Below are 15,274 nucleotides of genomic sequence, written 5' to 3'. Positions count from 1 at the left end.
GTGGTTACAGTTTTATTCTTTTTAAAATACTTTACTTTAAATTATTGGTACCTGGGTCGTTATATTAGCTATGTTTTAATATATAACCTAGTAATAAATAAAAACACACATTATATTTAATATATCTAGTAAGTATTAAAATGTTATATGGTATGTTCATCTAATATTATGTTATACGGAATCCTTAGTTGTGTTTCATATTATAATACCTACTCATGTATAGGTACTATATTGCATATATTTTCAAAATTTCATTTTACTAACGATATTTTATTATAAACATTATCATTTATAATTTATAACACAATTATTCTGTGAAAAGTTCAGACATTATACACATTCGTTAATTAATATATGGGTATGGTGTACGTAAACTTTGCTCAGGTCAATAATCAATACTATAATACAACTGTATAGATTTAGTAAAAAATTAAGTGCGTCACCGGGGTTTAAGTTTGTTGTGATTTTACTTTTTAACAATTAAAAGAAAAAGAAAAATATATATAATTTTGTATAAATTATTTTATAATAAAACATTACGTACAATTTTTGGTTTTTGTAAATAGATTTGATGTTATTTGTCTCTATTGTGTGCACTAAATATCCATAATTAATTGTATTTCCATTTTTTTCAGGTCAATGGGAAATGGGGCTTGCCCCCGTTTGTTTGCGACTTCTATATAGCGATGGACGTGATTTGTAGTACATCGTCCATATTCAATTTGGTGGCAATCAGTATAGACAGGTAATTATTTATGTTAATATAAAACATACAACACTCGTAAAGTACCTAGATATATCTACACACAGTGTTGTCAAGCATAGACAATATGAGTCATGATAGTAAAACCTTAATAAGTAAATAATTATTCGAAATTACAATTTTATTAAATACATATTGATATAATATATTATTATGTTTATAACATATCATATTTTAAGATAATAATAATTATTATAACTGATTTGTTACGAGTAATGCTCATACAATTATACCCAATACTACGACCAAAACTACGTACGAATATACGAAATAATATAAGAATATTTTTAAATATTTACTTGAATTCTTGACAATGACATGAATTTGCTTTTATCTTATGCAATTTGTTGTCAGTTATCGCTGCTAAACAAAATTTTAGTAAGCATTTTATAAGGAAGGGACACATTTTTGAGTTTTTAAATTTTATTGTATCAGTTTTTCTTAATAATTTATATTATGTAGATCAGACATTTCTTTTAAGATTTGTGTGGAGATTTTGAAGTGTTTTGGAAGATATTAGTTAATCTAGCTAGTCTTAATAATTAGTACTATTTTCCTCTATAGGTATCAGTTTATAACCGTAAAGTATAGAAGATTATGACATCTATATAGATAATTGTTAATTAATAGTTATAATATTATATTGATCGGAAACCATATATTACCTATACAAAAAAATATTAAAATGAGATAAAAATCTACATCTATACTCCAATATTAAATTAAAACTTTATCAATCAGTATAAATACTAAAATGAAAACAATAATTTAAAATCATATTATTGTATAGATACGCATTATACTTATACTCTAAAGGATTACGGGTCTAAAAATCACAAGGAATTTAATTAATTGTTGGCTGTTGGATTATACAGCTAAGTGATTTTGGTTAAAAGTTTTTGAGTAGGTACTTGATGTTTCTATTGAATGTCGTGAAATTTAATATTACACGTCCAATATATTTATGAATGTCCGGTTTTCTCATTTATTGTAAATTATTCTTATACATGAAGTTCTTTTAAACATATTTTACATTATTTGTTTTTATATTTAGAGTTAATTTAATACTTTTGAGTCTTAGTTTGAAACAATTTTATGTTGTGTATGAATTAAACAAAAACTGGATACTATATTTTATATTGTCCTTTTTGAACTGAAAGTTAAAGAAAATAGGCGTCATTTATATTAGCAATATATGTTTACATTAGCAAAATATATGTTATAATTATCACTAGTTTTTATAGTCAGTTATCAATATTATAAATTGAAAAATTATAAGTTTTTATATAAATGATCAGTCGCGTTTTACGTTAACAAATTATAATTTGTCCAAACATTAAATTATATAAATGTTAAATATTCATTTTTTCTTATTAAATTATTTTTATTTACAATATATATTTTGTATACAATAAGTAAATTTTAAGAAAAAAACGACAAGAGGGTCACGTGATTATAAAAAATATCCATTGATATTACTCTATAAATATATATTATACATAAGTAATAAGATCAGTACCTATAACTATTTATCTAGCTTAAAAATCTAAAAAAAAAAAAAATTAAAAATTGAAATTAAATAGCATATGTGTAATTTAGGAAATATTCATGAAAAATGTTGATTTTTTGATATTGATATTACTATATTATATAATTTAATAAATTTTTACATGGGCATGCCTATTTTCTCAGAGTTGTGAAAAAAGATAGTCACTCATGTGATATTAGTAGATACTCAGTATTCTTAGTTTAATTGTGGTATTAGTATCCATGTTTTAGTACTCAAAATTAAAGTTTTTTGATTAAAAATTAACAAGGTTTTGGTGATTTGAAAAATTACAACCAACACAAAACCGGATGAAAAATTATTATGATATGAATTTATATGGAACATCAATCTAGTTGGAGGTAATAATTATAAATAATCACAAAAGTGATTATAATCAATTTTATATATTATTTTATGATCAAAAAAATTAATTTTGAGTTTAAAAAAAAATGTAATAAATATATAAATTATAAATAAATGATATCTACTAGGTATACTGAAATAAAGATTTTAAGAATACCTACTAATATCATATAAGATACCATCCTTTTATTTACTATTAGTTAGATGTATATAATGTATTAATCAAAAATAACGTTAGATTTTACATTTAGTGTATTGTACTAATTTTTTATTTGTTTTATTAAAGCTACACTTAGTATTGGACTAAATATAAAATAAAAATTGCATGCCTAGTTGAATAGGTAACAAATGTATATTAAATAATTTTAACCTTATAGTATATACATTGCAGGATATTTCTATTATATACTTTCATACTTTTAAATTAATAATATTAATTTAATTTGACTAATAACAGCATTTCATGTCATAAAAAATTGTATCTTGTAGTTGTGTCAAATGTGTATTAAATCAATATATCAAAAATTATAAAACCTAACTTCTGTTGACTGGTGGTGAGGTTGATATTGGAAACAAATGCTTTTGATGGCATCTTGGATTATACATAGACTACTTTAGTGACCGGCATTTGAATAAAAGGTACTTTTTATTGTGAAAAGCATACACTTCATTACCTCTTAAGCTCCTTTAAGGGAGACGTGGACGAGCAAAGATATTACAGTTGAATAATTTTGTCGGAGAGGAAACGCAAAAAAAAAAAAATGAAAGAAGGAGAGTTCAGGTTTTGGCTATGTATATATATCATACATAAAATATATGCATAAGTTGTTTGAATTTGTGAGTGAGTACACTGAAACAGTTTTGTTTCAAGATAAGAAGATGTTACTGCGAGGCAATTAAAATTTTAAATATAGATACATCACCACACTATCTCCCACTGTACACCTAATGCATTTCTCATTTTTTTTAATTAGCCGACGTTGCAATTGGTTAATTGAATTAGTTGAAATTCAAACAATGTTGCTTGTTCATCAATCAAAGAGTGCGCGTTCACAAATGATGAGTTATTATCGTTAACAATAATGGTACGGTGTTTGTACTCGAATTCGGTGTATTCAATAATAATATAAGGCTGTTGTGTTGTTTTCCTTTTCCCCTCTAACGACACGCTTTATACCTACCACGCTGAAGTAGGTAGGTGCATGGCTAAATGAAACTTAATGTTTCCCAAAATACATATTGAAACCTAGGGATATTTAAATATTTTTGCAAAAACTTTTGTGCTCCCAGCGTTTTGGGTCAACGTAATATAAACCTAGAGAATGAACATCATAATGTTAAATATTATAATATACGCTGAAATGTATTCAAAAATATAAATTACTGTGGTTTGTTATTTAAAGTTTTTGAGTTGAGTTTTGCTTGAGCAAAGTTTTTGAAGTCAAAATGTTGAAAACTATTTCAATATACAAGTATCTAGGTAGTAAAAGCATGAAGCTCAAATATTAAATAAAAAACAAAATTACTTTCCATCTGAAAAGATTGACATTAGAACAATATCAGTAATATAGCCTATAATATATAATATTATGTATATTGTATACATATATCAAATATAAATATATACATAATTGACTAATTTTCTTCATTAATCATCCAAATTAATGAGTAAAAGTTTTGATACAAATTGACTGATATGTGTGGTGTATATATAATATAATATATTTTACACTAATATATAGTTAGTTGATTCAAATTATTGTACAAGTTACGAAACTTGTCGATTTATACATATTAATTATGTACAGTACAATTCCCATGATATAACAATAACGACCAACACACAACGCCACAGACGTATGCAGCATTTTCGAGCCCTGGTGATTATTTTCCCTCTATCCACATAACTCAATAACTGTCAATTGTCATTAATAAAAATGAATCATATAATATATTGATATTATTGAATAAGAAAAAAATAAACACAGTTTAATAATATTTAGGAACATTATTTACCTATTGCAGTCTCAGGGCATGGTACTTTTCAGATTTTTTATGACACGATTAGGACAAATAATGAGATTGATATAAAAATAAATTTAGAAAAATTAGATTTTATTTTATTAAAAACGAAAAAAAATTCCTTTATAAAAAATCTACTACCCAGAGGTCAAGACTAAAATGCTAAATATATCTTTAATTTTTGTGTATACAACGTACTATGTCGTATATACAGAGTGAATTATAAGTTATATAGGTAATGCACACGAATTACCGTTAAGCCGGTTTCACACTACACCATATCGTGTGATTTCGTGTTTTTATGTATATGTATATCAAAATGCAATACTAATGATATGAATATTGTACCTGATGATTATATAATATAATTTTTTTTAGTTATCACTTATCTGCACATAAATGTAACCATGGTTAAAGTGTATCCCCCCCCCCCAAAAAAAAAATCATATAAACCAGATATATTTTCTATCAGATACCGGTACTTCTCTTGGAGCTGAAGATTGAAGTATTTTTTCTACTATAAAAAGTTTGTCTTCAGACAAATAAAAAAATAAAAAGTAATAACACACATTGATATTGTAAAACGAATACATTAATCGCTCTGGTCGGAATCTAATATAGGTACTTAAATACGTTATAATAATACACAAGCACATTTATGTACTATAAATTAAAATAATAATAAACATTGTAAATCACTAATAGTTATCTTAAATTCATTATTATTATCAGAATTCATTCGTATGTAGGTGTTCGTCAGAATAGCTAATTAATTTTAATTGAAATAAAAACATTTCATAAAATACACAGATAGATAAACTAACCATTTAAAATTAAAGTTGTTATACGTTATTGAATAATACTAAACATTTTACAAAGTAATTAGGTACTTTTAGTTATATTTCCATTGTACAATGTTATTTTTTTCTGTTTAGTTATAAGTTATAACTGTCCCACATTCGTAACTATCAGCCGAAAATGTATGTAAGAATTCTGCTGTATAGCTAATACATTTTTAATGAAAATCGCAATATTGGGATGTGTCGAAGTATACAAATCGCCAAATTTAGCATGAATAGCTCACAGTTATTTGTCGTTCCCTCCAATATTGCTTTCCTTTTAGCCCTTGGTGGAATGTTACATAATTTTTTATGCATGCGTTTCCCAAATAATTTACAAGCTTCGTAATACACGCACCATTAGGTTTGTCATTTTTAAAATCGTAATCAAATCATAATTCGACCTCTTTTAAATCCAGAATTGTAATACATTATATTATGTCGAGCCAATTTTCTTGTGTAAGATTCTTTATTTTTGTATTCTTGAAGAACGTCACAGAACACAATTAGTACTAAAGCGTCATTACGATAAGTATCAACAGTAAATAATTTAAGAAAATATTTCATTGAGTATTTAACTGTGGAATTAAGCGTCTAAATATGTCTGAAAATTACACATAAATTCTTAATGTGAATCACATGGATGTGTAACAATTATAATATAATCGAATGGGTCATTTGTTAGAATAAAATATTCTAAATAAATATATCTTTCATTGTTTTCGGTCATCGAGCATTGTTTGTGTGTTCGTGTACTTCAGACATTTATTGAATTGATTTTGAATGATGGTTAAATGATTTTGGAGTTCTATATACACTTTTATAGTTTATTATGAACTATATTATCATTTTTAATAAATTTGACGTCTTTATACATGTTAAGTTGATGCTACTTTTAAAGTGATATCTAATTTATGTTTTATTATCTTTAAAGGGTGATAAGAAAGATAAGAAAGTCCTTTTCTTTATATACGTTTTTAAATTTATAGTTGGTAAAAATTTTTTGAACGACAGTTTTGGTACCGATGTTTTCATGCAAATAAGTACCAACCTGGTTCTCATGAAAAAAAACAAAACATGGTCATTTTTAAATATTTTTGCTTCACACGATTTGTCAATGCATTTTTCCATCTAGTTTTGATATTTTTAATGATATATTTTAAGGACTTATTTTAATTACCTACTCGAATATTTTGCCATCGTTATTTGCATTTTACGAACCTGTATAATATTCACTCAGTACCTAAATAATGTGCCACTAAAATCAATTCTAAATAATGGTCGTATAGGTGTCCTCCCGCTTCGAGGAATCTGTAAATAACAAACATCCGTGATTGATGTGCGTCTTACCTTCACTACGGATCGCCTTCGGCTCGTTATCCTCGGGAAATGGGTGACGCGTTCCGTTGGACTAAAAGTGATGAGACTCACAAATATATACGTAAAGTTTCGTTTCACAGGAATATCATATAACTGCTCGACAATGTTTATTCATTCGCGAACAACGACGTAATAACGGTTTGATGGACAATTATTGTAGAAATCAGACAGCGTGGTGTTGGTCAGGTGGCCATCATTTTCTGTTCAGAATGACCAACGGAAAACACCGCAATTATGTACCCTGACTACCCGAGTACTTAACCATAGTAATATTGTGTATGGTGGGCGTATAGTGTAGTATAATAATATAAATAACGTCGGCCGTTTCGACCGTGATTTGAAGTCTGCCGACTTATTGATTGCGGTTAGGCGTACACCGCGGTATAGGTACTCGGGAGTCCGGACACCGCGTTATTTTCCGTCGTCAATCAGTGTTAATGGAAAATAATGAGCACCGATCCAGTTTTCTTTAAGTCCGCCTGAACCGCTTCACCGTCTGATTTTCTTCGATTATCGATCAAACCATTTTCGCGTCGTCGTCCGTAGTTAATGGTTAGTGGTGAGTCCTGATCACTCCATCTGATATTATTATATTATAGTCTTATACTTACGTATTAGCATTGATACGCCATATAAGTAGGTAGTGTTTATAATCAATATGTCATAATGCTCACGAGGAGCCACATTATTTCCAGTCCAACGATATGCAGCGCCTGTTTTCCGAGGATTACGATCCGAGAGCGGTGCATTAAGGTAAGACGCATATCATGTCGTCACCTATATTATTCACGGGTTCCTTTTAGGGATAGAAGGTTATTCATATGCTTCTACAGGCGTTATACCAACATACCCACATAGGTTATTTATAATTTATTGTATTAACATATTTATATAAAATTATAATGTGCGTGCATATTCGCGATATATATTTTAAATGTAAACATACCATTTAACAAAAAAATAAAGTAAAGCTCAACAGAATAGTTGCATAACGCTATAAATATAGGTTATTAGAACATGACGTTATGTACTGATGAAGTACCTATATAGTATCTAAATATAATTATATATAAATGTTGTGAAAAATGTATTGTAATTCATCAATTGTCAACGGCTGGGCCGATTTTGATGAAATTATGAGTGTGAGTTTTTGAGAGGTTTCCAGGATGGTTTAAATTCCCAATGGGGCCCGGTAGGTCCAACCCGTGGAGGTGCTCAAACAGGAACTTTGAGATTTAGGATGGAAATTTTTGTTTATAAATTAAATGATTTTTATTTGTTATATGAGAAATAATTAGTAGAAATTAGTATTTATTATTTTATTGGTTGCCATTGGTTATCGGGCAGATCGGGTACAAGCATGTATCAAAACAAATTTTCGCACATTGCCTACCAGGGTGTCTGAGTTGCACTTACACCCAAAAGGAGTTGAACAATACAATTTTTTTAAGAGTTGTCATTTTTTACGGGCAACGAAGTGCACGGGAACGCTCGGAACAGTTAGTATAGATTTATTATACCTATAGTAATTTTGTTTATTTTATTTTTTTATTATTAGAGTCTGTATAAAGCAGGAGTGAGGAGGAGTTGTAACCTTTAGGCTATTTGGGCTCCGTTCTAGTTTCATAAAATAATATTTTAAGGTTCTAGTTCCGTTGTTCGGTATTTTACAAATGGTTCCATGCCCAGTTCGATGACATCCAATTAAGATCCGTTCTCGTTATACGATTTTAACTTGTTTTCCTCAATTTTAACTTTATGAGTGCTATGATTATGAAGCACGATTACCAAACTGATCAGAATGTAATGAAAATAAATTGGAAATCATAATGCGAGCTTCACAGTTTCCTATGCAGTCCCAATATTTTGTATTCGTTATTGTTTTATCTATTCAAAAATGGTAATCATTAAAAATACGTGTAGAAATATTATATTAAATTGCTGATAATTATTATAGTTTTATTATATAATATTACTAGAAGAAACTTCACATATACTTGAAAACCCCGCATGCCAACTGCATTGACAGCGTTTTTTGACTTTTTACATCTTTCTGTTTATTTTTATAATTATCAGTGGTCTATCAATAGATAACTTCTGAAATTATTGTACAAAGATCATTTCACAAAATAAATCCTAGTAACAACAAAATATACCTAGTATCTATTGCTGTACATTTCATATAACCATGTTTTGAAACAAAAATAATTTCGGAAATGAACACCAGAAATGGTATGGTTGCAAGGCGGGATACGACCCAATTTTCCAACAAATTACCAGTTTTTGACGGTTCTTAAAAATTCTGTTTTTCACCGAAACCCTTAATTTAAAAAATCAGTATAATTCATTATAGTTTATAAATTGTACGTGCTTTTGTATACTATTCAATGTTTTTCTTTTCACCTATAAACCTATGTACCTACTATAAAAGTTAGGTAGTTCATAATATTTCAGGCTAATATTTAAAAAAGTTTCATAATTTTGGTAGTGAAATATCAAAGGTTTACGTATTATGAAGAATGAAGAGAAAAATAAATTTGTTCACTGTAGTTTCCGAGAATAGACAAAAAATAATAGTGTTACATGAATTTATTTTCTAGTGATGGATCTGTGATTGTATTTGATGTAAGTATTAAACATTTTATGTAAGTAACATGTTACATTTAAGTTTATTAAATTCAAGTTAACAATTCAATAGAATATAAAATAATATTATAATATTTATATTATCATAAGAAAACACAAATAACTTATATAAACATAATATTATTATGTTTGTAAAGTGATATTAATTATCACTTTTTGTTATTATTTTACTATGGATAAAATTAATAAAAAAAAATCGTTATTTATTATTTTGTTTGTAATTATTTTATTAATGATGTTATTATTATTATTATTTTTATTCATTCTGTGATCAAAATAGTGATATTATTATAAAGATTAATTTTTTTTTTTAATAATCTTGATGATTATATAATATTATATCCCATAGGTATTAAATAATAATTCAAATTTGAGTTCTAAAAATCCAGTATTTATTTTTGTTCGAATTAACTGCGGTAGGTAACCTAATTTTAATGTTTGAAGTTTGTCAGACTTTAAACTCACATTTGATATAAATCAGTATAATATTCCATTGAATTGTGGTCTAAAAATGTGAATCCATATAATTCCGTTAAACCCGGATTGTCCGTATTCAGAACATTAATTTTGTTTTAACTTCATCGACTGGATCTGTTTAACATAATCATATTACAAAATCCCACGTACGTTTTATATTGCGATCATTATAAAAAAAATGTACGTATATGAAAAAAGTTTTTTTATACTCAACCATATTTGTAAAAAAATATTAAATATTAATAGATTATTTACTCAGTTATTATGTATTAGGTATAGGTAACCTCTTTTTAGTATAATATATTGGGTGACAATGTCAACATACCTAGAATATGTTCATTCGTCATTTTATTTTTTGATAATTGAAAAACTTTGCAGCAATCTTCATATCTCATTTTGTCCTAATTTTTTCACCCTCATGTTAGATGTTTTTATCAAATACAACACTGAATAATATTACATTATTTTACTATATGATGCTATTTATAAATGTTTTTGAATTTTGGTTTATTTTTTTAAAGTCTTTTTTCTTATAGAAATATGCTATAACACTAATACAATTTTATTGTTTAGTTATAAATATTACACGATGGATGTAATGTTAAGAAAATAATTATGTAAGTATTTACTTAGAGAAAATATTAATATGTTTTAATGATGTAGGTATGTAGTAAGTTTGTACTTAACAAACAAATATAAATAAACGGTTGATAAAAATTAAAAATTAAACACTATATTTAATCTTTGGTATTTGTATAAGTATATTACTACTTCTGAGTTTTGGAGACTTTACACAAACAATTAACCAGGTTGATAATCCATAATAACAGCATGTTCTGCAACAATATAACGTAATAAGTTTATTGCTTTGAACTCAACATTAATGTAGATACTTGACAAATATTTTCAACCTTAATGTTGCGCATCTGTTAGAAGCTGTAAACCAGAGCATTTAAAAAAAAATTTCTTGATGATTTAAACTTTAAAGGTATCATAATATAATATACAATATTATGTATGTACAATAAGTGATAACTCATAAGACTATAGTAGGTACCTATACTAAGTAATCTAATAATATAATCTTAATATTCAAATAATTTAAACACCACTTTGTAATTATTTATACTAACTGATATTTATGAATAAATGAAAACTGGGATGTATCTATTTTTTATTTTTTAAATATTATATTATAAATTGTTATAAATTACAATTTACATTTTCGAGAGGAACTTAACAAATAAAAATAAAAAGAATCACAATATACTTAGATATACCTATACATATTATACCTATGGCTATCTGACTTACTACAATATTTCGAAGTAATAAAATATTATTAAATCCCAATGGTCACATATTTAATAATATCTTAAAATTATTATTTTATAGAAGCTGTAATCTGGGAAGTTACACAAATTTTAGTATCTTGTTTTTGAAAAAAAAAAACAGTTCTCAATTAATACACTCATACTAAATAACTTTTATACTAAATATTCCAATAATCAAACTAGAATACCAATATGTATATTAGAACCGATATGAAAATAATAACGTAACTCTTAATTGGTCGGTTCTGAGATAGTTTCATGATAATATAATATATGTCTTAAACTATTAACATTTAAAACTTAGTTATTTATAAAACTCGTCAAATTTGTTTTCGAAAATTCTGAACATAATTCAAAGATGATAATATTACTGTAATAACGATATTCAGAAACTGACTTTCATCGTATTAATTATCCTTTAATTTTTTAGAATAGCAATCAGATAATAAGTACAGACGTCAGACAGATTGATAAGTACATTATTAAAAATAAGTACAATGGTTATGTAAAAAAAATTATTTCCAACACCAAGTATGAATTAAAGCAATAAAATATGCTTGAACGAGTACAAATATCAATACTTTTAATAATTTCAAAATATATGTTATTCTAAAATTAAAATACTGTCGTTAATAATATTGTCAGTATACAAAACCTAATGATTTTGTTTCAAATTGCACACGCAGCAAGGAAGTTATTGGTCTTAATAGTCAAAATTATGTTGGTATAAATATATTTTTATATCTTTTTAGAACAATATTTTTTGAAGGAATAAAATATCTTTAAAAGTCTTATAATATAGGTATCTATCTTTAGATTGAAGAAATAATACATATTATATGATAATATAATATAATTTAATTTTTTTTTTTAACTCAGCCATTTTCTGGAAAATTGCGAAAAATTGCGTAAATATAATGTTTACGTAGATAAACAAGGATACATCATTACCAAAGGAAGCAGAAGTACAATGCACTTTGTAGGTATACCTATATATAATAATTGTTATATTACTTCAATATTGAGCATGCTTTTTCGATGTGCGTTTATATTTTCCTTGTAATTTAAAGAGTGTTATTTAACACAGTGGCTCAACTTTCGTATTTGTTCATTGAATACGACATATAAAACAAATACTTATTATTATTGCTGTTTAATTACGTTATAGTAATATGATATGACACAATATATATTGCAAAAACTTAAGATATATTTCGAGACGACACAACCGTGTCTGTGTATCCCAGGTGGTGTGATATATTGTTTTTATATTTTCATTCTTTGCTTCATTATTTTTATTATTATTGTCGTGTATCCAATATTTTCGGACACCTATATTGTTTGTATATTGACACATTAGTCCGATTATATCGTCCTTATCGTGGAGTATAATAATAATATAATGTTTAATACGCGTTGTCGCACGCATCAATTGATTTATCGCCAGTGTCGTGTACCATAATAACAAGGGCTAATAAATAACGCCCCACCCACCCGCGTGACGGGAAGCGTATGCATGTATAAATTTGACGGTGAATAATAATATATGGTATATATGGTACATACGCGGCGTCGTACAGCGGTGGCGCGTGGTATACGGATGGGTAGTAAATGGGTGTGTGGGTGCCTGAATGGGTGGGTGGGTGTGTGGGAGTGTTGGTGTTACGGTATCGTATATAATACTGGTGATTCTGCGACGTACGCGGTCGACCAATATCAGATTTCGTTCTCTTTTCGTTTTTCCCTTTTTTTTTCATCCGCCTGTATCCTCTGCCCGCCGACCACGCGACCGCCACTCACATACCGTCCGACGATGGAAATAAATTGCTCGTCGGCCGAGTGTCAACGTGTGTAACATGCGAACGTACACAAACTTGCTGGTATAGATAACACTCACGACCACCGATTTCGTACGTTTCCCGATTCCTTGTCACGTCGCGCGTCGGCGGGGTGCGCGTGTGTGTTAGCGAGGGATGGGCAATGGGTGTATGTATGTGGGTGGGCGGATTCCCTGGCTGCGGTCTTGTCGTCCAGATGTTGGAATCGGAGTAAATTGATCGCTTAAAACGCCCATTTCCAACAACAACACAACGACGACGACGAATAATAAAAAAACAAAAACAAACGGAACAAAATAAATAAATAAAAAAAAAAAAAAACAATAAAGCTCAGGTGCGAGTACCGGTGGACCTTATATCGATTTTGTCTTGCTTTCGATTTGTCGATGGTAATAATTATTTCTACATTGTTCGGGCGTTCCGATAACCAAATATATAGGAACGTTTGAAAAAAAAAATATTTTAGTTTTACCAATATACCTAATAAGTAGCTACTTCTAAAGACTGAAACTATTTGAATAATGTAAACTTTACACGTTAGTTTGACATATATTAGAATTAAATCATAATATAATATTTAACCAAATTAATAGCAAAAATTAAAACTATTGATCGACTTCCTACCATTATGTAGAATTATAAAACTCTTAAAATTGTATTCTCACGATCCGTTATTTAGAATAAAATGCTTGGTATATGCTTAACATGATTTGCAATCGCAGATATATTAATAATACATATGCATAAGTATTAGAAAAAAATGCAGTACTATTTTAAAATGTAGAAAAATATATTATTAAGTTAATTTAGTTTTATATTACCTATTAAATATTAATAAGTTATGAATATATCGATCAAATTGAGATAGGATATCACTTCAAAGGCTATAGCGCGATCACGTAATTTTCAAGTTGCTATAATATACTACATAATAAATTGTTAACCGAGTTAACTAGTAATCCATTATACACCCTAACTTTTTAGCACTTATTTTTCATAAGAAATTAAAACTATTTGTAGATTATAAGTTATAACACCTTTATAAACGTGATTATTTGGTTATTTTGAAGCTTATATAAAGTTATATTAACCACGAATATAATGGATATTTTGTTGAAATTTCAATCAGAAACGCTTTGAAGCTCCCATAAGATCTCTTTCTCGGGGTTTAGTTTAACTGGTCGTTATTGCACTCTTGGTTATTCAATCTTAATAATTTAAAATATTATTTTAGTTAAAAATTATAGTACCTTATACAGTCAATTTTGAAAGATAACATTTTTGTTGTAAAGTGTGATATGGATTATGATTCTGTGATAGAAACCCGTATCAAATACATTAAATACCTACGCTGGTTGTAGATATTTTATAAGTACAAATTAATACTCAAGTGAACTCTATATATCCATCTTACAATCGATATTACCATGGAACATTTACGTCCAGAAAAAGAAGAAAACATTTACTTTTGATATTTTTATTATTTGAGTGAATTTACCATTTATCAAAATTAAAGTTAAGATGTATCTTGTTTTTTGCACTTCATATTTTAATTATTAAATTTGTATTTTGCATTTTACATTTTTGAATTGTAATATTTTACATACTAATAAGTAGTAGCTCTAAGTGTAAATTATTGAATTATCTAAATCTTATACATTTAGTTGTTGCTCTAATATTTAAAATTGTAAATAAACGAATCTATAATAAAATTGGGTTTGGCAGATCGTGCATTTGGTACATTATGCGTTTGTTAAGACGGAGACAACCATGAACCAATATGGGTGTAGCGTTCAATAAAAAATAATGTTATTTTAACCATATAGGTACTATATGGTTCAAAACCTTACTGTAAATATTAATACATTTTTTTTAAAGTGTAATATTTTTAACATAGTTAATATTAAAAATGAGGAAAGTAGTTCTGCTGTATAGTTGTATTAATAGGTGTCGAGTGTACTTCGTCATTGAGTAGGTCATTGTAATGTATGTGTTAAATTTGAATTAAACGATGAATTATTGCATACAAAAACTGATTTTGTGTAAAGATTCTTATTTTTCCC

At 27.3% G+C, this 15,274-nt stretch overlaps 1 protein-coding gene across 1 annotated transcript in view; it reads left to right on the top strand.

Annotated features, from left to right (window-relative positions):
• The window catches only part of LOC100166556 (dopamine D2-like receptor), a 376,736-nt gene that overhangs the window by 161,270 nt on the left and 200,192 nt on the right, over positions 1-15,274 (top strand). Inside the window, exon 2 of the mRNA XM_029488587.1 lies at positions 636-745. Coding sequence (XP_029344447.1) covers positions 636-745 — 110 coding nt within the window. The remainder of the gene's footprint in view (positions 1-635; positions 746-15,274) is intronic.

Source organism: Acyrthosiphon pisum, chromosome A1 (assembly GCF_005508785.2).
Source record: "Acyrthosiphon pisum isolate AL4f chromosome A1, pea_aphid_22Mar2018_4r6ur, whole genome shotgun sequence".
Classification (NCBI taxonomy): Eukaryota; Metazoa; Arthropoda; class Insecta; order Hemiptera; family Aphididae; genus Acyrthosiphon; species Acyrthosiphon pisum.
The sequence above is the reverse complement of the archived record's forward strand: the minus strand, read 5'-3'. Positions and strand labels throughout refer to the sequence as shown.